A 25748-nucleotide genomic window follows, 5' to 3' on the forward strand; every position below is an offset into this window, starting at 1 on the left:
GGCACAGCATCTGTTTGACCATAAGAATCAGTTAATGTTCATCTTCCCCTCTCTTTTTTTTCTTGCTTGCTTGCTTTCAGTCTCTGTCTGGAAGCCCTCTCTTTCACAGAATCAGAACGGTTACAAAACCAAAGGTGGCCATTCAGCCCATAAGAGTAGCCTTGCCAATTCTATTCCCCTTCGTGTTCTTTGCAGCCACCACACAGTCTGATGTATCCAAGACGTTAACAAGAAAATCCTAGGTAAAGATTAATTCTTTCCACTGATTGGAGATTCTAGAACTAGGGACTCTGAATTAGGGCCAGACCATTCAAGAGATGTTAGGAAGCACTTCTATGCGCACAGGTGGAATTCTCTTGCACAATAGGCAGTAGGTGCTGTGGATCAGGTCTTAATTTTCAATCTAAGATGGATCAATCATTGTCAAGCAAAGGTATTAAGGGATAGTATGAAGTTAGGCTACAGATCAACTGTGATCTCATTGTATGGCAGAACAGTCTTGAGGGGTTGAGTGGCCTACTCCTGTTCCTAGATTCCATTGCAGTTTGTTTCCTTTTAAGCGCTTCTCTAATTCCCTTTTTAAACACAAGATGCAGTCTGCATTCAACAATATGTTATGGATTGCAATCCAGATTACTATCATATACCATGTTTTCCATTTCGTTACTTTTTGCACCTTTTTTTATATAAGCCTTTTTTCTTGTGGAGTTGCAGCACCTATGTTGGTCATTTATCTCGTTGAGCCTCTTCCATCATGTGATTCTACTGTCACAAGGACAGCCTTAGTTTATATAGAGCCTTTTAACCATAATGAAGCTTTAAATTGCATTATAAAACTGGAATTATTATTGAGCCACTTAAGGGATATTGGATCAAAGGCTAAAAGCCAAAGTTAAAAAGATAGGCTTTTGATTATTGTGTGGTTTGATGTCGGGCCGAGTTTGGGTATTAGACAGACTGAGGAGAAGGCAAACTTTATATTTTAAAATTCTTTTACAGGACCAGGGTGTCACTGGCTAGGCAGCATTTATTACCCAGAGGGCAGTTAAGAGTCAACCATGTTGTTGTGCATCTGGAGTCACATGTAGGCAAGGATGGCAGATTTCCTTCCATAAAGGACATGAGTGAAGAAGATCGTGTGGTTTTTTTTCCTAACAATCAGCAATGGTTTCACGACCGTCAACAAGCTCTTAATTCCCAGATTTTTTTTTTTTTTTGTTTAAATTTGAATTCACATTCCACCATCTGCCATGGCAGGATTCGAACCTCAGTCCCTAGAACATTTCCTGGGTCTCTGGTATAACAATCCAGTGACAGTATTACAAGGCCATCACCTCCAAGATCAGTCTTCAACAGAACAGAATTTGTTCTACTTTCATGCTGAATACTACTGTATGTGGTTGTCATAGAATCCCTCCAGCGAGGAAGCAGCCCATAGAATCCCCACCAGCCCTCTAAAGAGCATCCCACCCAGACCCGTATCATCCCTGTAGCCCTGCATTTCCATGGCCAATCTATCTAGCCTGCACCTCTTTGGACTGTGGGAAGAAATTGAAACAGACACAAGCAGGCACAGGGAGAATGTGCAAACTTCATTCGGAAAGTTGAGTCAAGTATGGAATCGAACCCATGTCTCTAGCGCTGAGGCAGCAGTGCTAACCACTGGGCCTCCATGCCTCCTGATGCAGCTGCATTATTTTGAGGACAAATCTATCATCTTCGTGTGTGAGTGTCCACATTGCACTCGGGCTTTCTCTCATTCTAGTGTTTTGATTCCACCCACACTGTTCTATTTATGCCCAGTGATGTGTTGCTCTGTGACATTAGAATCCTGGAGCAACCTTGTGCTAAAGCCCTTACAAAGGCTTCTAAGTAAGACCTAGAAAGTGCTGGAGAAACTCGGCAGTGTCAGTGGGGAGAGAAACAGTTAACGTTTCGACTCTAATTGTGACTGTTCCAAACTGGATTCAATATTAATTCTGCTTCTCTCTCTAAAGATGATGCTCCCAGGTCTGCTGAGTTTCACCAGCACTGTTTTCATTTCAGACTTCCAGAAGTATGGGAATAAATTTGAAGAGAGAGACCCGGGGTTATGGAGAGTGGGCAGGAAAGTGGAGTTGAGGCCAAGATGAGATCAGCTATGATCTTATTTAATGGCAAAGCACATTTGAGGGGCTGAATGGCCTCCTCCTGCTCTTAGCACTTGTGTTTTCCCAAGCTTTCCATGAAAGTTTAAAATTCTTCATTTGAGGAAGACACATTAAGGGTATGAAAACGAGAACTTTCAAAAGTTGATTGAAGGAGACTGTTTGCAGGTAAAGAGATGATTGACAAGTGGGAGGCCTTCAGATATGTGATAGAGAGTTCAAAGGCATTATGTACCTGGTAGAGTGAAAGGCTGGTAAGATTAAGAGAACAGTGAATAGTAAAGATATTGAGGTTCTAGCCCAGAATAAAAAAGAATCATATTAGATAGAGAGCCTTAGCAGATAATGTTAGCTGTTCTACAAATACATCAAAAGTAAGAGTAACAGAGAGTAGGGCCCCTTAAAGATCAGTGAGGTTGTCTTTGTGTTGAACTTCAGGAGATGGGAGAGATATTAAATGAACGTTTTTCAACAGTTATTACTATTGAGAAAGAAATGGAGCCTAGAGAATGCAGGAAAATTAGATTGATGTTTTGATGGGAGGTGATGGCCTGGTCATATTATCGCTGGACTGTTAATCCAGAGATCCAGATAACATTCTGGGACCCGGGTTCAAATCCTGCTACAGCAGATAGTGGAATTTGAATTCAATAAATATCTGGAGTTAAGAATCTATTGATGACCATGAATCCATTGCCAAATGTCTGAAAGACCGATTTGGTTCACAAATGCCATTTTGGGGAGGGCAATCTGCTATCCTTATCTTGTCTGGCCTACATGTGACTTCAGACCAACAGCAATGCAGTTAACTCTTAACTGCCCTCCGGACAATTGGGGATGGGCAATAAATGCTGCCTGACCAGTAACGCCTATGAATGAAAACAGTCCTCATTACGGAAGAGGAAATACTGGATAATGATGGGATAGTGTAGGGGGAGGGGCTTAGATTAGTTCACAGGTCGGCGCAACATCAAGGGCCGAAGGGCCTGTTTTGCGCTGTATTGTTCTGTGTTCTATGGAAGTCTTAGAAAACATAAAGGTAGGTGAATCTCTGGGACCTGGTCAAGTGTATCCCAAGATGTGTGGGAAGCTAGGAAGGAAATTGCAGGGCTCCTATCAGAAATATTTATATCATCTATAATCATGTGTGAAGTAGTGGGTGAGTGGAGGGTGACTAATATTTTGCCTTTGTTTAAGAAAGGCTGGAAGGAGCAGCCTGGGAACTGTAGACCTTTGGGTCTTGCATTGGTTGTGGTGGCTAAGTTGTTGAATGTGATCCTGAAAGATAGGATTTGGAGAGGCAAGGACTGATTTGGGATAGTCAGCATAGGTTTGTGTGAAGGAAAGTTGTGTCTCTCAAACTTGGTTGAGTGTTTTAGCGAAGTAACCAGAAAGCTTGAAGGCAGAGCAGTGCATGCTGTTTACTTGGACTTAACTAGCCTTTGACAAGGTTTCACTGGGTAAACTAATTAATAAAGTTATATCTCATGGAATTTGGGATGAGTTTGCCAATTGGATACAAGATTGGCTTGATGGTAGGAGACAGGCACGTGTCCAGCGGTGTTCCATAGGGATTGGCTGCTGGCTCCACTTCTGTTTGACACTTTTTTATATAAACAATTTGCGTGACAATATAGAAGGCATGTTTAGTAAGCTTGCAGATAACGTCAAAATAGGTGGTATAGTGGACAGTGAAGAACACTGAGTACAAAGAGATCGTGATCAATGGGCTGAGGAGTCACAAATAGAGTTAATTCAGAAAAATGTGAGCTATTGCATTTTGGTAATACAAACGAGAACAGTATTTATGCAATTAATGGTAGGCACCTGGGTAGTATCGTAGATGAGGGAGATCTAGAGGATCAGGCACATATCTTTGAAATTTGTATCACAGGTTTAGCACACTTGCCTTCATTTGCTGAGACCTTTTGAGTGTAGGAGTTGGTGCGTCATTGAGGTTTTTGCAGGATGTTGGTGAGGCCTCTTCTGGTACACTCTGTACAAAACCGCTTGCCCTGTTATAGATAGGATTGGAGGGTTCAGAAAAGATTTACCAGGATGTGACCAGGAATGGAGGGTTTAAGATTATATTTTAAAAAAACTGGAGAAACTGAGATATTCTACAGTATATTGTCAGAGGCTGACCTTATGAAGGTTTATAAAATCACGAGGAGCATGATTTAAGATGAATGACAAGGGCTTTTTCCTTAGGGTGGAGGTGTTCAGAATTAGGGGCCTTTTTAAGGTGAAATGAGCAAGATTTTAAAACCAAGACATGAGAAGCAACTTTTTTACACAGTGGTTAGTGTGTGGAACAAACTACCAGATGAAGCAGCATGTGCAGGTATGGTTACAGCACTTAAAAGACTTTCGGATAAGTTCCCGAGTAGAAAACGTTTGGTGGGATATGGGCTAAGTGCGGGTAGGTGGGACAGTCACTGGACTGGTTGGACTGAAGGGTCTGTTTTCCATGCTGTACGAAATTACGACAATAGCGGTCGCACAGTTTGTTTTTTCTCACTTCTTAACTTCATTGTAAATAGTCTTGCAGCTCCGCTGCTATCCAGGTGTGTTCACCCACATTGGTGAGAGAGTCGTGTTATCTGAACTGACTCACGCTCAGCTGAACTCAAAACAGGGGCCAGTGTTGCGCTCACAGTCAAAGTGGGCTGGCAATGTCCTTCAACCAGTCTGCAACGACGAGGATGTTCCGCGAGAGTGGAGTGTGGTTCTGTCAGTGTTGCGGGCAATGACATTGTCTAGACTCCTCTGCAACTGGATACATATTTGTACAGTCGACTGCTCTTCCAATTTAATGAATTAGCAAAATTTAAGCCAATACATGTTGCAGTTTTGTGCTTTTGCCATGAAATTGTTTGTGGTCTTCCCAGATAGAGTCACTGGTCTGGTGCACTGTAGAAGAGGCTCATTGATCTTACTGGATTATTAACCCAGAGACCACAATGATGTTCTGGGAACCGTGGTTTGAATCCTGCCACATATGATGGTGGAATTTTGAAATCAATTTTTAAACATCTGAAACTGAGGATGCTGTAAATCAGGAACAAAAACAGAAGTTGCTGGAAAAGCTCAGCAAGTCTGGCAGCATCTGTCGGGAGTGTGGGGGGCGGGGGGGGGAGTGGAAATCAGTTAACGTTTTGGGTCTGGCAACCCTTCTGGAATTAATGGAACTATTAAAAGAAGTCTCATCTGGTCCACTGATGTCTTTTAGCAAGGAAAATCTGCTACCTTTACCTGTTCTAGCCTACATGTGACTCCAGACCCACAGCAATGTGGTTGACTCTTAATTCTCTGGGCAGTAAATGTTAACTTACCCAGTAACACCCACATCCCCATGAATGAATTCTTCTTTTAAAAACTTGCAGGCCGACAGAATTGATATATTTGGGAAGGAGGCCATTCAGCCCATGTCTGCAGAAGCTCTCTGGACATTATGTCTCAGTGCCATTTTCTCTCATCTCTCCCCAGCAGTGATTCTGTTGAATGGTGCAGCAAGTTCTAAGGGCTGAATGGCCTGCTCCTATATTCTACATTTGTGTGTTGACCACACAATCCTGCAGTTATTTTGTATCAAGTAATATTTTATATCTACTGAGTGACATGGTGGCTCGATAGTTAGCACTGCTGCCTCGCAGTGCCAGGGGCCCAGGTTTGATGTCTGCCTTGGGTGACTGTCTGTCTGGAGTTTGCATGTTTTCCCTGTGTCTGTGTGGATTTGCTCTGGACTCCTGCAGCCCAGGTTAGGTGGATTGGTCATACTAAATTGCCTGTAGTATCCAGGGATGTGGAGGATAGGTGGATTATATAACACAATTATATTTGGATTTGCCTGGGTAAGTGCAGGATTATGGAGGGAGCGAGTGTTGAGAAGATTTGTAGCTCCTGTTGAGGTTCTGGATGTGAGTTTGCTCACTGAGCTGGAAGGTTCGTTTTCAGACGTTTCGTCACCATTCTAGGTAACAACATCAGTGAGCCTCCGAAGGGGATGGTAGATGGTAGAAAAAAAACGGGAAATGACATCACCAGCCCAAGGAAACCTAACCAGTTAAATAGAAAGCGGGACATAACACCAGCGCTTCGTCGGAGGCTCACTGATGATGTTACCTAGAATGGTGACAAAACGTCGGAAAACGAACCTTCCAGCTCAGCGAGCAAACTCGCATCCAGATTATGGAGGGAGGCTGGGTCTGGGTGAGATGCCCTTTGGAGGGCTGGTGTGCATGTGATGGGCTGAATGGCCTGCTTCTACACTGTAGGGATCCTATAATAAGGCAGTGGTAATTGAACTTACCTCTACCACACTTTTTTAGCCCATGGATGAGGTGTTAAACAGAGGCTGTGCCTGCATTCTCGACTAAATATAACATCCCACAGAATTAATTAAAAAAGTAGGTTCTCATAGTGCCTGCCAAAATTCATCCCTTAACCAACAAAAACAAGCAGATTATCTATAAATTCCCAAATTTCTTTTGGTTCCTTCCTTAAATGTTACTGTGCTTTTCACCTTGACTACTCATTCTTCTTCAACTACATTATTTTCCTCAAATGAAGGACCTCAAACGTTGAACTGATGTGTTTTCCTCAGTACAATGAGGTGAAGTTGGGTAGTTTTGTTGTTGTTCACTGAGTTTTTTGTGTCCTTTTTCTGTTTTAACTTCCACCCACAGTTGGTGAAAACGCACAACCTCGATCCCAACAGGAACTACATCTTCGGTTATCACCCCCATGGCATCTTCTGCTTTGGGGCCTTTTGCAACTTTGGAACGGAAGCCACTGGTTTTTCCTTGAAATTTCCGGGAATTCGACCTTCTCTGGCCACGCTGGCTGGTAACTTCCGGATGCCAATTCTGCGGGACTATTTAATGAGCGGAGGTGAGCCCAACAAATAGGGGGGAAAAAAAACACCTCTTGTTGAGTGTGATGGGCGAAATGATTGATGTGGTGTCAGCTACAAATCAGTGAGTAGACTGCTGTTCTTGAGTGAGTTGATCATGGGCACAAGTACAAGTCCAGCCCAGTCCGGACCATTGGGCATAGAGTTTAGGCTGGCTTCCAGTGCCAGACTGAAGGATTGCCGTACTGTCAGCAATGCTGTCTCTCAGATTGGAGGTCAAGCCAAAGCCCTAGTTGCCAACTGTCATCTCCATGTGGATATGGGGAAAAGCAGGAGACTGGCACAACGCCCAGTGTGGGCACAATGGGCCAAATGGTCTGCTCTAGGTTGTAACAGTTCAGTGATGTAAAAGATCCTACGGCACTACACTTGTTGTAATTTCTTGTGTGGAACTGAGGACTCCAATATGGCAAAAGTATCATCTACGGATCAGTAATATGCCGGGGGTGGGAAGTGTAGGGTCACCCCATTGAAGACACGTTTCTCATCAAATTCAACAAAGATATTTGAGAGAGATGGTCTTAATGGGGATCCAGACTCAATACCATACGTACAACCCAAAGACTGGATCATTTCAAACAGCAAGCAACGCTCTGACTGTACCCAAACTCGCCTGTTGGCATTGTGCTGCAAGCTTTGCAGAAAATTAAATAAATGGGATTTTGAGTGGACAGCATTTGCTGGACGGTCCTGAGTGTGTGAAGAATTGACACTGGCAGCCAGTTTAGGGTTGTTGTTGGTGTTTGACCTGACAGTGTGGAAGAACTTGATGCTCCATATTTTAATGGACAAGGTCTTTTTGCAAATTCACAATGTGGGCATCCACTGCACCTGAATCATCGAATCCCTACAGTGTGGAAGCAGGCCATTTGGCCCATTGAGCCTATACCAACTAGACCTCCCTCCTACTCCCCACTGTGTCTCTGTTACCTATCATATCCCATGGCCAATCCACCTAACCTGCACATCTTTGGAATGTGGGACGAAACTGGAGTACATGGGGAGAATGTGCAAACTCTACACACAGTCGCGTGAGGCTGGGAGCATAGCCAGGTCCCTGGTGCTGTGGGGCGGCAGTACTAATTGTCGTGCTACTGTGCCTGATTGAACACAACATCCATATGCTGGTTTATTTCTTGGGACAATGTTCTGACCAATCAGTCAAAGGTCATCAGTTAACTGTCAGTCATCATTAGCTGGTCCATTCTCCATGGCATGGCACTACCAATCAGTCGACTTTTGCAACAATCTCCTGTCATACAGTATAAATGATATTTACCCAATACTTTGCTGTTTCTTGCGAGTTGACCTGAGGAGCGCAAGACAGAAAAGATTCGTTAAAATGTGGCTTTTTTTAATCAGTATAGCCTACACGGACAAGTTTCCAAGATAACAGTGATTCCCACTGCGTGATGGCTCACTGTTTGTGTGAGTTGGAGCTTGTGTTTGGGAAGAGAGCTGGAAGTTTTTGTTTTCAAGAGTCATACAGCACAGAAACAGACTCTTTAGTCTGTCTAGTCCATGTCGAACGTTAATCCCAAACTAAACTAGTCCCACCTGCCTGCTCCTGGCCCATACCCCTCTGAACCTTTCCTATTCATGTACTTATCCAATTGTCTTTTAGGCATTGTAATTGTACCCACATCCAGCACTACTACTTTGAACTTCATTCCACACGTGAACCACTCTGTAAAAACAAAAATGCCCCTCATATCTGTCTTAAATCTCATTCCTCTCACCTTAATGTGCTCTATAGTCTTTAAATCCCTCATCCTAGCAAAAAGACAACTATCATTTAACTTTTATCCTCATTATTTTAAGCACTTCTATCATGTCTCCTCTGAACCTCCTATGCTCCAGTGAAGAAAGTCCCAGCCTTTCTTTATAACCCAGACCTTCCATATGTGGCAACATCCTGGTAAATCTCTGTCACTTTTTTTTATTTTTTTGCTGCTGTTTGTTCTGTATTCCTCAGTCAATATGTCAGTAGCTTGGTGGCTGACTTCATCGTATGCGCGCACACAGTATTGAAAGCCTAATCTAATCGGGAGATGTCTCTCCTAGGACCAGAAGTGCTTTCCCCTGAAAGCACTTGTAATTGACACTACACGTGTCTTGGGGAGCAATGTTCAAATGTAATTGCTGTTATCAGTTTCATGAACTTCGGAAGCATGACTTCACCCTGCCCCCACGTGGAATCCAATCAAATGGCTGCAGATGCTGTTCAAAATCTCTTTAACACTGATACTATATTGATAATGTATTGATTTTTAGTGATCACTTTCTTTCCCTCGCTATTGAGGCTATGCTACATGTTGAATGCAGCAATTTGTTAAAAATCTATGAAGTCCTTGACTTGTAAACCTACATTTTTCCCATTTTGCCAACTGCTTTGCAACCTTCCCAAGGTCTACTGTTGGTCTAGTGGCAGTAATGCTCGACTATTTAGTCAGAGATTTATACAGCACAGAAACAGACCCTTCAGTCTGACTCATCAGTGCCAACCAGATATCCTAAATAAATCTAGTTCCACTTAATCCATTTCCCTCTTAAACCCCTCCTATTCATTTACCCATCCAGAAGCTTTTCACATGTTGTAATTGTACCAGCCTCCTGGTGGCTCATTCCATACGTGTCCCACTGTGTTGCCTCTCAGGATCCTTTTTAAATCTTTCCACTCTGACTTTAAACATATGCCCTATAGGTTGAGAGATAATGGGAACTGCAGATGCTGGAGAATTCCAAGATAATAATGTGAGGCTGGATGAACACAGCAGGCCAAGCAGCATCTCAGGAGCACAAAAGCTGACGTTTCGGGCCTAGACCCTTCATCAGAGAGGATCCTCTCTGAAGGGTCTAGGCCTGAAACGTCAGCTTTTGTGCTCCTGAGATGCTGCTTGGCCTGCTGTGTTCATCCAGCCTCACATTTTATTATTATTGCCCTATAGGTTGGACTTCCTACCCTGAGGGGAAAAAAGACCTTGGCTATTCACCCTATCCATGCCCTTCATGATTTAATAAACCTCTCCGTTAGGCCACACTTCAGTCTCCATTGCTGTAGGGGAAAAAAGGCCCTTGTAGATTTCTTGAACCCTTTCAAGTTTGACAACAGAGACTCCGGTCACGTTCAAATTCTGCTGTAACAGGTGTTGGAATTTGAATTCCGTAAGAGTCTGGAATTCAGAGTCTTGGTGATGAACTTGAAATCATTGCCAATTGTTTGCGGGGCCGGGGGGAAGCCCAATTCACTAATGTACTTCTAGGAAAGCAATCTGCCATTCTTACCCAGTTTTGGCTCTGACTCCATACCAACAGCAATATGGTTGACTGGCCAATTGGGGTGGGTAATAAATGTTGGTCATGTGACACACACATCCCATTAATGAACTTTCTAAAAGAAAACAGTAGATACGTGGGAACACCACCTGCAAGTTCAGCTCTAAGTCTCTTACCCTCCTGACTTGGAATTATGCTGCTGTTCCATCTGGGTTGCTGGGTCAAGATCCTGGAATCCGCTCCCTGAAGGCATTGTGGATCTACCCACAGTACATGGACTGCACTGGATCAAGAACCATAAGCACAAAATGCTGGCCCAGTCAGTGACCCCCCCACATTCTGTGAATTAATTTTGAGAAGCCACATTGACCCACCAGCTCAAACGGAAACTGAAGGATGCAAGTTACTTACAAGTAGAATTTTCAAGAGATTCTTTCAAAATTCCCGGGAGATTCAGAGTTTTAACACCCCCTTGTTCTGGGCTTGCTCCTGCTGGCACGTGGCCTTGTATGTCCTGTGTCGTACTCCTTACACACTCCTTGGTAACTACTGTGTTTATCACTCAACCAGCTCTAGACTGACTGAGACTCTTCCTTTCCCACCAAGAGGAAAGAGTTTCTCTAATATACTCCATCCCTGCTTCTTTTGTCTATTTTAAAGTCTTTGCACTGGGGAATAACTCCAAAGAGGCCAGTATCCATCTCCCAAGTCACCTTCTATTTACACATGAGCAGCCCTTGACTTTATTACTGCTTCATTCAGAGTTAGCTATCAGAGTGTCAGTATCTCTGACATTCCTCTTTTTATGTCAGCCAGGGCTCCCTGACTGGGGCTGTTAATTTGGTCAATCAGGGAACTCCTAGTCTATGATGCCCAGCTGGCTGACCTCATTCCAATCAGCTGGATCAGTCCTCGAGTGAACGTAGTCTTCTCTCTGGAAGCTGGCTGCACGATTTAACCCTTTAAACCCCGTCGCCGATCTGGTGAATCTGCAGCACACCCCTTCCCAGACGAGTACATCCTTCCTGAGGTGCGGTGTCCAGAACTGAATGCAGTTACTCCAGCCCTGACTTCATTCCTGAAAGCAGTGCTCCCAAACATTTTCCCACTGAGATCTTCTGTCCAGGCTGGAAGATTGTTGGGAGCTTTAGGCAAGAGCTGTAGGAGCATTGTGTGTATTTCATTCTTATAATGACATAAGAGCAGAGAAAGGCTATTAAGACCATCAGGTCTGCTGCATCATTCAATGAGATCATTGGTTGATCTGATAATCCTCAATTCCGATTTCCTGCCTTATTCCCCTTAAGCTTTGATTCCTTCACTGATTTAAAAATCTGTCCATTTCAGTCTTGAATACACATAATGACCCAGCCTCGACTGTCCTCTGCAGTAAAGAATTCCACAGATTCACTACTCTAATAGAGAAGAAATTCTTCCTCATCCCAGTCTTTAAATGGGTGATTCCTTATTCTGAGATGATGCCCTCTGGTCCTAGACTCTCCCACAATGGGAAAGAACCTTTCCACCTTTACCCTGATGAGTCTTCTAAGAGTCTTGTATGTTTCAATCCGGTCAACGCTCATTTTTTTTAAAATGCATTGAGTACAGGCCCAATCCACTCAAACCCTCTTCATAAGTCAGCTTCCGTGTAGCTGGGATCAGCTGAGTGCATCTTCTCTGGTCTGTCTCAGATGTCAGCCACCTTTCTTTCCCAGAGCCTTTCACAGTATTCCAGCCGTGGTCTGTCTAGTGCCTTGATGTTGTCTGGCATGTATTTTAAGAGTTGGAGATGGTGATCCACAGTTCAAATATGCACTCGCTCATAGCTTCTTATTTCTGATCCTGCTCCAGGTATTTTCCCAGTGACGAGGGACGCCATCGACTTCCTGCTGTCAAAAAATGGCAGCGGGAATGCTGTGATCATAGTGATAGGGGGAGCAGCCGAATCCCTGGACTGCAACCCAGGAAGCAACATCGTGACTCTCAAGAATCGCAAAGGGTTTGTGAAGATAGCATTGCAGAATGGGTAAGGAATTCTCCCTTTGGGTTGGACCCACTATTGTACATATCCAGCTCTTCCCGCACCCCCCCTCAAACTCCTGTTGCCATTTTTAACCCTAGTCACATCCTCTCCACTAACATCAGGAATGTGTTGAAGTGTGTTCCATTGTATCTTGAGTCAGCCATGTTCCAGTGTGTCTCGAGTCACATGTAAACCAGACAGGGTAAGAATGTTACATAAACTGGAAGGAGACAGGAGGATGTAACGAGGACAGGAGCAGGTGACAGATAATCCATAGTGTTAAATTGTCCCTTTTGGCAGGAAGGATGGAAAATTCAGAAACGAACACAAGTTGCTGGAAGTGCTCAGCAGGTCTGGGCAGCATCTGTGGAGAGAGATCAGCGTTAATGTTTCTGGTCAAGTGACCTCTCCCACAGATGCTGCCAGACCTGCTGAGCTTGTCCAGCAATTTCTGATTCTGTGGGTTGTACAGAACGTTGGTGAGGTCTGTTCTGGAGCTGTATGGCTAGCACTGATCATAGCAATAGATGTACAGCACCGAAACAAACCCTTCAGTCTTAATTCTTCATGCCAATGTGATATCTGAGATAAATCTAGTCCCATTTGCCAGCATTTGGCCCATATCCCTCTAAACCCTTTCTATTCATATGCCCATCCAGATGCCTTTGAAATGTGGTAATTGTACTGACCTCCACCACCACCTCTGGTAGCTCATTCCATACACACACCACCCTCTGTGAAAGAGTTGCTGCTCAGGTTCCTTTTAAAATTTTCCTCTCTCTCTCTCCTTAAGCCTCTGCCCTCTAGTTTTGTTCTCCCCTACCCTGGGGAAAAGACCTTTTGATATTCACCCCTCAGCCTCCAATGCTCCAGGGAAAATCGTCCCAGCCTATGCAGCCTCTCTCATAGTTCAGACCCTCCAATCCTGGCAACACCCTTGTAAATATTTTCTGAACCCTTCCAAGTTTCACAACATCCTTCCAATAGCAGGGAGACTAGAATTGCATGCAGCATTCCAATGTCCTGTACGGTCACAACATGACCTCCCAACAATTCTACTCAATGCACTGATCAATAATGGCAAGCATATCAAATACCTTCTTCACTATCCAAACTATCTGCAACTCCACTTCCAAGGAACTATGAACCTGTACTCCAAGGTGTCTCTGTTCAGCAACATTCTCCAGAACCTTTTTAAGTGTGTAAGTCCTGCCCTGATTTGCCTTTCCAAAATGTAGCACCTAATATTTGTCTAAATTAAATTCCATCTGCCACTCCTCGGCCCATCTGATCAAGGTCCCATTGTACTCTGAGGTAACTTTCCTCGCTGTCCACCATGCTTTCAATTTTGGTGACATCTGCAAACTTACTAACCATATCTCTTATGTTCACATTCCAAATCATTTATATAAATGACAAAAAGCATTAGGCCCAGCACTGATTCATTGTGGCATACTGCTGGTCACAGGCCTCCAGTCTGAAAAGCAACTGTCCACGACCCCCAGTCTCTGTCTTCTACCTTTTTGACCCAGTTCTGTGTCCATATGGATAGTTCTCCCTGTATTCCATAACTTTGCTAATCAGTACACTGAGGGGGCCTTGTCAAACACCTTACTGAAGTCCATAGATCACGTCCACCACTCTGCCCTCGTCAATCTTCTTTGTTACTTCTTCAAAAAAACTCAAAGTTAATGAGACACTATTTCCCCTGCACAAAGCCATGTTGACTATCCCTAATCAGTCCTTGCCTTTCCAAATACCTATAAATCCTGTCCCTCAGGTTTTGCCCACCCCCCAACAACATGCCCACCACTGACATCGGGTTCACCAGTCTATAGTTCCCTGGCTTTTCCTTACTATCTTTTTTTAAATATCAGCTCCACGTTAGCGAACCTCCAGTCCTCTGGCACGTCACCTGTGGCTATCGATGATACAAATATCTCGGCGAGGGGCCCAGCAATCACTTCCCTCGCTTCCCACAGAGTTGTAGCATGCACCTGATCAGATCCCAGGGATTTATCCACCTTCATGTTTTAAGCCATCCAGCACCACCACCTCTGTATATGGACATATTTAAAGATATCACTACTTCCCCATGTTTCATGTTTCCTATATCCTTCTCCACAGTAAACACTGACGCAAAATCTTCCTTTAATATCTCCCTTGCCGCCGTCTCCTGTGGTTCCACACATAGGCAGGCTTGCTGATCTTTCAGGGGCCCTTTCTTCACCCTAGTTACCCTTTTATCCTTTAATGTATTTATAAAAGCCCTTTGGATTCTCCTTTTAACCCTATTTGCCAAAGCCATCTCATGTTCCCTTTTTGTCCTCCTAATTTTCCTCTTAAAGATTCATTTGATCTCTGCTGGGTATACTTGACATGTGCTTCCTCCTTTTTTCTTGACCAAAACCTCAATTTCTCTAGTCACCCAGCATTCCCTACACCGACCAGCCTTTCCCATTCACCCTAACAGGAACACGCTGTCCCTGAACTCTTATCCCATTTATTTTCTTGAAGGCTTCCCATTTTCCCTTTTTTAATCTGCAGACATTTGGACCCCATCAACTTTTGAAAGTTCTTGTTTAATACTGTTAAAATTGGCTTTCCTCCAATTCAGAATTTTAAACTTTTAGATGCGGTCTATCCTTTTCCATCAATATTTTAAAACTAATGGAGTTATGGTCACTGGCCCCAAAGTGCTCCCCCATTGACACCTCAGTCACCTGCCCTGCCTTATATCCCATGAGTAGGTTGTGTTTTTTTTTTGCATCTTCACCATACTGAATCAAAAGTTTTCTTGTACACTCTTAACAAATTCCCCTCAATTGAAGCCCTTAACACTCTGGCAATCTCACTGTGTTTGGAAAACTAAAACCCATACCACAACCTGCCTAGTTATTCTCTCAAACAACTGAGATCACCTTTTACAAATCTGTTTCTCAATTTCCCACTGACTACTGGAGGGGTCTATAGTACAACCCCAATAAGGAGATCATCCTTTTCTTACTTTTGCCATATTTAGAGGAAGAACATTACTAAGCTTGAGAGGGTTCAGAAGAGATTTACCAGGATGTTGCTAGGAATGGAAGGTTTGAGTTATGAGGAAAAGCTGGACAGGCTGGGACACTTTTTTTTTCTGGAGTGTAGGAGGTTGAGAGCTGACTTTTATAGAGGTTTATAAAATCGTCAGGGGTATGGGTAAGGTGAATGGCGAGTGTCTTTTCCCTAGGGTGGGGTATTTCAAGACTAGGGGACATATTTTTAAGGTGAGAGGAAGAAGATTTAAAGACACAAGGGGAAACACTTTTACAGAGTGGTTAGTTTATGCTTGGAATGAACTGCCAGAGGAAGTGGAGGATGTGGGTACAGTTACAGCATTTTAAAAGACATTTAGATAAGTATGTGAATAAGTAGTGCTTGGAGGTGTAGAGCTGAGCACAGGCAGGTGAGACTAGTTTACTTTGGGAACGTGGTCAGCATAGACTTGTTGGGCCAAAGAGTCTGTTTCCTTGTTGTATGACCAATAACAGTTTCAGTTCCGCACCTCTAATGAGGTCAGGGCAGCCTAAAGAGAGTCGCTTCAGCAGGGTTTAATTTGTGAAGCCTCCAAGTCAGGTTGAGAATTTGCAGGTTAAAACTGAGAAAGTTTAAGTTCCCAGATTTTTGAAAGGCTCATGTCGATAGATTTGGAAAGAATGTTTCCACAGCCTTCGGGAAACTGGAAGGAATCAGTTCACCAGAAACTTGGTGTGTAACCTGTCTGGACTTGAGTTTCCATAAATGCCAAGAAACAGATTGGAACTTTGATTTGTCATTTGTGGTTTTTTTGGTAGATAATTCTAACATTAGATAGTTTTGGTTTGTTTTCTTGGTAGCATAAACAAATTCTTTGATACAAAGTTACAGGTTTTCTTTAACAATGTGTTTCTGTGATTAGCCACCACAATAACTGACAATTCAAAAACAAAATGTGATCCGTCAAGCCAAGTTGTGGTGATTAGAACCAGGGCCAGGTGGATCTCATTGACTGAGATCCTTGATTGTGGTAAACCTTGACCAAAGGGGGAGCCCTGGCTGACCAGATATAAACAGGAGATTCAGATGTTCTCTTCAGTCTGGGGACTGGCAATCACTGTTGTACAAATGCTCACTAATGCCCTTTAGAAAAGCAAGTCTGCCGCCCCTACCCAGCGTGGCCTATATGTGACTCCAGACCCACAGCAATGACTCTGAACTGTTGTCTGAAAGGGTTGAGCAAGCCATTCAGTTTAAAGACAATGAAGTGCTGGCCTGGCCACAACAAGGGATAAAGATATAGCTGTGTGACAAGCTTATTTTGACAATTTTCCTATGAAATGGTTTGGGATAAGCAATGGTCTTTAAAGGCACTTATTGTGAGAGGCATTATTGGGTGGTGCAGTGGCTAGCACAGCTGCCTTATAGCATCAGCGACTCGCGTTTGATTCCAGCCTTCGGCTGCTGTCTGTATAGAGTTTGCACATTCTCCCCACGTCTCTGTGGGTTTCTGCTGGTTGCTCCAGTTTCCTCCCACCGCCTGAAAACATTCAGGTGAGACGGACAGACTGTGCTGACTTGTGCTGAAGTGTCCAGTTGGGTGGATTAGCCATGGGAAATGCAGGGTTACAGGCTAGGGGCATGGGTCAGGGTGGGATGCTCTTTGGAGAGTTGGTATCGACTTATTAGGCTGAAAGGCCTGCTTGCACACTGCAGGGGGATTCTATGATTGTAAATGACCATTTTCCGCAATATTCTACTTTTTCCCCTTCGCTTGGCAGAGCCGATTTGGTCCCTGTGTACACTTTTGGTGAGAATGAAGTCTACTGCCAGATTATCTTCAAGGAAGGCAGTTTGATGAGAGCGATACAGAAAAGGTTCCAGAAGCTGATTGGATTTGCCCCCTTGGTTTTCCAAGGCCGGGGGTTTTTCTCGAGCAACTCTTGGGGTCTCGTGCCTTATGCCAAACCCATCAACACCGTGGGTAGGTTGTTTTCCCTGCAGAAATTGCTTTAATAAACATGGAATAGCAGGAACATTAATGCTGACATTGATTGTACAGGAGAGGTGGTGTAGTGCTAATGTCACTGGACTACTAATCCATAAACTCCAGGTCCATGTTCTAGGAATATGGGTTTGAATCCCAGCTGATAAGATTTGAATTCAATTAAAATAGGGAGTTTAAAACTCACCGAAAGATGATCGTGTAGCTACTGTCAGTTGTTTAAAAAGGAAAAGCCAGTCTCTGTGGTGAAATTATCACATTTTAAGAACAACATCAATGTAGTTGCTCTTAACTGAGCTAGAGACACAATCAGTTTAATGCTAGTTCCAAAGATGAATTGTATCATTCTCGAAATGTTTCTTTGCACGTAGAAGGACCTAAGGAGCACCCTTTTCACAGGATGGTGTATGTATGGAATGAGCTGCCAGAGGAAGTGGTGGAGGCTGGTACAATTACAACATTTAATAGGCTTCTGGATGGATATAAGACTATGAAGGGTTTAGAGGGATATGGGCCAAATGCTGGCAAATGGGACTAAATTAATGTAGGATATCTGGTCAGCGTGGATGCGTTGGACCAACTGTTTCTGCGATGTACAACTCTCACTGCAGAACCACCTCACATTTCTCTATATTAAACTGCATCTGCCATCTGACCACGTACCCCACCAACTTATCTCATTCTTTTTAAAATTCCACACTGCCCTCTCCAGAGTTCACAAAGTTGCCAAGTTTCGTATCTTCTGCAAATTATGAAAGATCGTGTACACCAAGGTCCATGTCATGAATATATGTATCAACAAAGCAAATGGTCCCAACGCTGATCTATAGGAAACTCCATTACAAAGCTTCCTTTAGATTGAAAAGCACCCAGTCGCCATGACTTTGTTTCCAGTCACACTCGGCCTATTTTACTCCTGTAGGTCACAGATTTGTTACACAGCTCCGAATGCAGTGCTTTTTGGAAATCTGAGTACAGCACATCAACAGTGTTTACCCTCATCAACCATCTCTGTTACTGCTTCCAAACACTGCAGACGACAATGCAGAAACCCAGCAATACCAAATTATCCAACAGTTACAGTAGTGAGTTGATGATGCAGTCTGGAATAAAATGTTGCCTTTCGGAGAATTGTTATGGTGCAGAAGGAGGTAATTTGGCCCTTGATGCTTGCTCCAGCTCTTCAAATGAGTGTTATAACCTCTAACTCTCCTGCCTTTTCCCTATATCCTTGTATGCTATTGATTTAAATCAGCCATCTGATGCCCCCTCTGAACCTGCCTTCAGTACACTTCCAGGCATTTGTGGACCCTAATCACTCAATGATCGAACAAGGCTTTTTCCTCACTATCCTTGCTGCACATCTGCTTTCGTTTGTGGATTTAAGGCGAAGTTGCTGGAAAAGCTCAGCGTGTCTCGCAGCATCTGTGAAGAAAACCCTTCTGAGGAAGGGTCACCAGACCCGAAACATTAACTCAGATTCTTTCTTCGCAGATGCGACTTCTGTTCTTGTTCCAGATTTTACAGCATCTGCAGTTCTTTCGGGTTGTATCTTAAATCTGTGCCCTTTTTTTTCTTGTTTGTGTCACAAGCAGGAACAGTTTCTCCTCCTGTGCCCTGACTGCTGCTGATTTTGAAAACTTCTGACAAATCTCCTGTTGGCCTTCTCTCCAAGGAGGACTGAGCCAGTTTCTCCAATCTATCCCCATGACTAAACAAGGCACCTTGGTACTTACCTAAATCAAACCTATTTTTTTCAGAAGTCCCTCCCTGTCTCTTTCCCCCCCCCCCCCCCCTCCAAATTTCTGAGGGGTCAGGGCCTGAAATGTCAGCTTTCCTGATCCTCTGCTGCTTGGCCTGCTGTGTTCATCCAGCTCTGCACCTTGTTGTCTCAGATTCTGCAGTTCCTACTATCTCTGAAACCAGTTTAACCCAACTGCGAAGCCTCTTAAATAGAACATTACAGCACAGTACAGGCCCTTCGGCCCTCGATGTTGTGCCGACCGGTCATACCGATCTCAAGCCCATCTAACCTACACTATTCCATGTACGTCCATATGCTTGTCCAACGACGACTTAAATGTACCTAAAGTTGGCAAATCTACTACCATTGCAAAGGATACCTACCTCGAAGTTACCCTCCTCCCTCCAGAAAGACCTCAGTGGATCTCTCTCCCACAAATTAACTTCTTTACTGTGTTGCATGGATGCCAATTGTACAAAGTAATGGTTAATACTTGAGACTGCATTTTCTCTGCCTGCACTAAACATGATGCAGATTTGAATCTTAGGATTCTCATTTAAGTGCTGACTTGTATCTACCAATCTCCTCATAGTAATACTAACAATATCTAACAGAGATAATGGGAACTGCAGATGCTGGAGAATCCAAGATAACAAAGTGTGGAGCTGGATGAACACAGCAGGCCAAGCAGCATCAGAGGAGTAGGAAAGCTGATGTTTCGGGCCTAGGCCCTTCATCAGAAATGGGTCTAGGCCCGAAACGTCAGCTTTTGTGCTCCCAAGATGCTGCTTGGCCTGCTGTGTTCATCCTGCCCCACACTTTATCTCTAACAGACTGTGTGTAGTTATTTTAATTGACCTGCTCGGACATCTCCAGGGCAAGTGAGACTTGAAACCTCTGACCCAGAGGGAGGATCACAACCGCTGTACTATAAACGTCCACCTAACTGTCATGAAATGAATTTGTATCCTGCCATTGCTGGTGCATCTTGTTAAGACTTGATGTGGAGTTGCCAGTATTGGGCTGGGATGGACAAGGTCCGAAATCTCGCAATGCCAAGTTATAGTCCAACAGGCTTATTTGAAATCATAAGCTTTCGTAGGGCTGCTCCTTCATCAGGTGACATGGGCCTTCATAGGAGCAGCGCTTCGAAAGCTTGTGATTTGAAATAAGCCTGGAGTCGTGTGACTTCTGATTTTAAGACTCAACAGTGGGTGGCGTTCTACCGCTACAATCCAGCTCAGGCCTTAAAATCCAGTCAAAGGAAAGATGATTTCTTGTCTTCCATCTGTATGTACAGCTCCACATTGCTGCAGCAGGATACTACCATTGGCAGGATCCTTGAGTGGGGTGGGGTGGGGTTGGTGACAATTGGAAGCCAGAAGATCGACCACGGAAGCTCCTGAACTGTGCCCGACCCACGTTGACCATCCCCAAAGTAACGCTTCAGTTACACCAAGCCCTGGCTAGACTACATTATGCCAGTGAGGCATTTGTGGCTCAGGACAGAGGTTGATCTTGGAGGAGGCATCATATTGTAGTCATAATGAGCAATCCCAAGTGATAGTCTTGGCAGAGGTTAAACATTTGGGCTGCATCCCCAGTATTTAAAAGATCGAGTGATGATTTGGTAAAAGTTTTTAAGTGATAAATGGGAAAGGGAAAGAAAATTAGGAGAAACTATTTCCATGGTTTGGAGTTTAAGGCCATATATAAAGTCCAAAAATTAAAGCTGACCCTTCTCAGGGTGAAATATCTGAAACAATCTGAATGTCGAATGGGGGTTGGGTAGAGTTTTGTAACTCTGCTGATCAAATGACAAATGCAGTTAGTTGTAAAGTGATGGAAGGTGTCACTAACAGCGCTATCGAGCAGCACCTGCTCAGCGACGCCCCATTTGGGTTCCGCCAGGGTCGCTCTGCTCCTGACCTCATTCCGGCCTTGGTTCAAACATGGACAAAAGAGCTGAATTCCAGGGGTGAGGTGGGGGAAGACAGTTGTGTAATGCTACTACCACTGGTCTAGAAATCCAGAGACCCTGGCTAATCTCTGACACAGGTTCAAATCCCATTGCCGCTACTGTGGGGAATTTAAATTGTGAGTGACTGACTGCCCTTGACATCCAGTGAACATCTGACAGTGTCCAGGAGTTCTCGTAAAACTAGAGTCAATTTGGATTTGGGGATAAACTAGCTGATGGTTGGAGTTGTTGGAGGTCAGCCATCCCTGGTTTGGGTTGACAGATGGCAAGTAATATGTATTGCCACGCAAATGCTAGGCAATGACCATCTCCAATAGGAGAGAATCTAACCAATGTGACTTGACATTCTGTGGCGTTACCCCCCCATCCCCCGCAATTATCAACATTGACCAGAAAATGAATTTGATATATTGTATAAATTAGTGGCTACAAGACTAGATCAGAGGCTAGGAATTTTGCAGTGAGTGGCTCTCCTCCTGACTCCCCAGAGCCTGTGCACTGTCTACAAGGCACAAGTCAGGAATGCAATGGAATACTCCAATTGCTCGGATGAGTGCAGCTGTAACAACACTCTCTAAGTTTGGCACCATCCGCGACAAAGCAGCCTGCTTGGTCAGTGCCACATCCACTCGCTCCACTACCAATGCCTAGTAGCAGCAGTGTGTACCATCTACAAGGTGCACCGCAGAAATTTGCCAAAGACCCTAATACAGTATATTCCAACCCTCCAACCACTTCTGTCGAGAAGGACAAGGGCAGCAGAACACCAGCCCCCTCACCATCCTGACTTGAAAATATATCGCCATTCCTTCATTTTCACTGGGTCAAAATCCTAGAACTCCCTCCCTAAGGGCATTGTGGGCCTAACAGCACATGGATCGCAGCGATTCAAGAAGTCAGCTCACTACCACCTTCTCGAGGACAGCTAGGCATGGACAATAAATACTGGTCCAGTCAGCAATGCCCACGTCCTGTGAGAGAATAAAATATGTTGCTAAGTGTAAATGTGAAAGTATTTTTTTTTGTTTGGAGATCTGGGGCAAAAGCAGGGATGTTGAGTAGTTCGCATTTAAATGATGATCTTGTTGAATCAAAGAAATAATTCAAAATAAAATAGATAACCTGCCCATTATCACATTGCAGTTGTGGAATCTTGTTGCTGACCAAATGGGAGCAAAATTATTTATTGTGTTAATCAGATGACAATGGATTAAATTATGTTTTGTTACTTGGACTTCAGAGATTAAATTGAGGGGAACTGGGGGAGACAGTCTGAGAATGAGGGCCGGAACATTCGGGAGAGATGTTAGGAAGTACTCCTACACACACAAAGGAAGGGAAAAGTTTGGAAATTTCTTCCACAAATGGCAGTGGATGCTGCGTCTGGTGTTAATTATAAATTTTAGTTTTTTTTGTTAAGCAAAGGTATTAAGGGATATGAGCCAAAGGAAGTTTGGAGTTGGGCCACAATCAGCCATAATCTCATTGAATAGTAGAACAGGCTCAAGGGGTTGAATGGCCTACTCCTATTCTTGTTTTGCATTAGTTTCCTGCATTGGTTCAATTAAAAAACTGGAAGAACTATGGATGCTGTATGTCAGGAACAAAAACAGAAGTTGATGGAAAAGCTCATCAGGTCTGGCAGCATCTGTGAAGGGAGAAACTGAGTTAACGTTTCCAGAATGGTGACCCTTCCTTAGCTAGGACCTAGCTACCATTAGTTTGTGGGAAGGGTCTCCGGACCCAAAATGTTAACTCTGATCTTATTCTTCACAGGTGCTGCCAAGTGCTGAGCTTCTCCTACATTTTATTTAGCCTTCAGAATGGTTTCACCTGTCGGTCGAATGGTTTGGAAAGTCCGGTGGTCACATGAGGTGCTATATAAATGCAAGCTCTGGCTGACTGTTTTGGCGAGACAGTTCAAACATTTCCTTTTTTTTTATTCTACTTGCAGTCGGGGAACCAATTACAGTCCCACGGATTGAGAACCCCAGCCCTGAGGAGGTGGACAGCTACCACAAAATGTATGTCTGCTCCCTCGTCAAACTGTTCAATAAGTACAAGACCAGGTTTGGCTGCAGCGACACGGATCGGCTGGAGGTCATTTAAGGCACTTTTGTTGGAAACACCTGGTGGCCATTGTTTTATTGGGAGCCCTCTGGAAGATGAGGGACCCTTTCAGCAGTTGCACCACTAACGTTCAAAACTTACTAAAACTCTGCCACACCTGGACAACCAAATAATGAAAGGAAATCTCTTTAAAAGCAACATCCACAAAAGAAAATTCTTTTCGTTAAGCAATATTCTTGTCAAATTTAACATCATTACTTACTAGTGATTTTATTTAAAAATTGCATTTAATCCCTTTTGTGTGATAGGGTTGATAACAAATGGATATTTGGTTTTTGAACAATAAGTGGGAGAAATGTTTCAAATGCACAAACAATGCAAAAATGCCAATGTATCTGATAGCCTTTTGCACCTTGACTACGTTGAATTTCTATAACAGCCCTTCCTTTTGTAATCGGAAGGGAGGGGAAACAAACTTTTTTGTGTGTGTGCGGGGCAAAGAGTGCTTGGTCAGGTTCAGTGTTAGAATGACAGTTAGCACTACATTGTGGTAATTGTGCAATAAGGTTGATAAACTCTACAGCTCTGCCAAAGCAAGGGGACTTCTGACTGGAATCTCTTGCGAATCCAGCTTCAAGCACAGATCAAGGTCAGACCAGGATGGTGATGGGTAATTTTAAAAAAAAAAACCTACAGCCGGAAGAAAACCAGATTATTCTGACTGTCTGTCTGATATGAAACACAAAACTGCAGATGCTGGAGATCCAAAACAAACAAATCGCTGGAGAAACTTGGGGGTTGTGGCAGCATCTGGGGAGAGAGAAACAGAGATGATGTTTTTGAGTCCAGTGACCCTCAAGAACTGCAAGCAGCTAGGGAAAGGTTGATATGCTGTAAGGAGTGAGTGGAGAAGGAGTCTTCCCAGAGAAAGAAGGGAAGGAAAAGATTTTGTGGATAATGGGATTATTGATAGTAAGACCGGGAACAAGAGAAGCTAGAAGGGTCATAATGGTGGGTGAATCAGAGTGGGTGAAAATGGGATTGTTGTGTTGAAAGCAACACATTTTATGACAGAACCTAGGGTTAGAGACATTGAAAGAAGTCTTCTTTGTTCTTAAAATTCTTAAACTTGATATTGAGTCCAGAAGGCTGCACAGTTCCCAAGTGTAAGATGAGATGCTGTTCCTCTGTCTCGCAGAGGCAGTCTCACTGGAGCACTGCAGCAGGCCTGAGACACAAATGTTGACTGGGCAGCACAGCTGAGGCCTACTGAGTCTTTCCAGCAATCGCTGATTATCATGCGACACTCTTAATTTCTTGCCTTCGAGTTGCTGTTGTCAGCAGCTGCTTTCTGTTTGTACAGCCAGCAGGAGGCACTGCGGTTGCCAAGACTGACTCAGTGGGAATTGACTGAGCTGTGATTCTCCAGCTGTCTGCACAGGACATGGGCGCCCCTGGAGTAACCTGTGTTTTTGGAATAATGCAAACAGTGCAGGTAGCTGTGTTCATGTCGGAAGCGAGAGTGGGAGAGAACATTTCGGTCTCAAATATTGACTGAGGGGGAGCGGGAAACAGTGTGTGGGACCCCCACACATTCTCTCTGAGAAGTAATTTGATTGAAGAAGCCAAATGATTTGAATTTGCACTATGTTTCTCGCAAGAAGGTCTCAGCAAAGCACCAATGGAAACATTCCAATAAGCTTTTAAAATACTTTTCTATGACAATCTGTTTACATCTAGCTATTTTGAAGTGAAACCATATTATAACTTTTTTAACTCTAATTTTAAATGAACTGTATAAAATTGGTTTTTGAGCGTCTGTGGCGTTTTGAAAACAGGTGAAAGTCACTGCTTTGTGGTGCCCGGTGTTCAAAAGATTCAGTATTTTTCCGTTCTTGCCTTTCACCTCCTGTTCCTACCGCCCCCCCCCCCCCCCCATTCCAGTCTTAACCTCGTTTCTCCACCTCACCCTCTCCACATTTACACCGCAAGTTGTCAAAACAGTTTTTGTACCAAATTGTGGAGTCAAAATAAATTTTTTAAAAAGCCACACTATTGTTATCTGGTGCTTGAGAGAGAGGTTAATTGCTGACAACTAGGATTAGATTAATTTAGGATATCTGGTTGGCATTGATGAGTTGGACCAAAGGGCCTGTTTCTGTACAGCACAGCTCTATGACTCTGATACAGGGAATTCATGTTCATGATGCAGAACAAAATGGCAATGACAGGCTTTTTTGGCAATGAAGCAGTCTAAAGTGGAATAAAGCAGTCAGAAGTATTCTCCTTGGAGAAAAGGATGAGAGGAGATTTGATAAAGGTTTTTGAATCGGAAGTGGGCTGGATAATTAATACAGTTGATCAGTGAAGCTGTTCCTGCTTGCAAGAGGTTCTAGTATGAGGGGGACATAGATTTAAAGTGATCTGCAAAAGAAGCAAGAGTGAAGTCACATTAAATAGATGTTCACCTGCACATCCGCTAATGTGGTCTATTGTATCCGCTGTTCCCGATGTGGCCTCCTCTACATTGGGGAAACCAAGCGGAGGCTTGGAGACCACTTTGCGGAACACC

General features: G+C 43.8%; 1 protein-coding gene across 2 annotated transcripts in view; it reads left to right on the plus strand.

Moving 5' to 3' along the window:
- dgat2 (diacylglycerol O-acyltransferase 2) overlaps window positions 1-25226 on the plus strand; it is a 66236-nt gene extending 41010 nt beyond the window's left edge. For both annotated transcript variants that reach the window (XM_048532845.2, XM_048532846.2), the window contains 4 exons: window positions 6836-7040; window positions 12190-12364; window positions 17158-17360; window positions 23061-25226. In XM_048532845.2, coding sequence (XP_048388802.2) covers window positions 6836-7040; window positions 12190-12364; window positions 17158-17360; window positions 23061-23215 — 738 coding nt within the window. In that variant the 3' untranslated portion in view covers window positions 23216-25226. The remainder of the gene's footprint in view (window positions 1-6835; window positions 7041-12189; window positions 12365-17157; window positions 17361-23060) is intronic.
- The last annotated feature ends 522 nt before the right edge of the window (window positions 25227-25748 follow it).

This window comes from Stegostoma tigrinum, chromosome 6 (assembly GCF_030684315.1).
Source record: "Stegostoma tigrinum isolate sSteTig4 chromosome 6, sSteTig4.hap1, whole genome shotgun sequence".
NCBI lineage: Eukaryota > Metazoa > Chordata > Chondrichthyes > Orectolobiformes > Stegostomatidae > Stegostoma > Stegostoma tigrinum.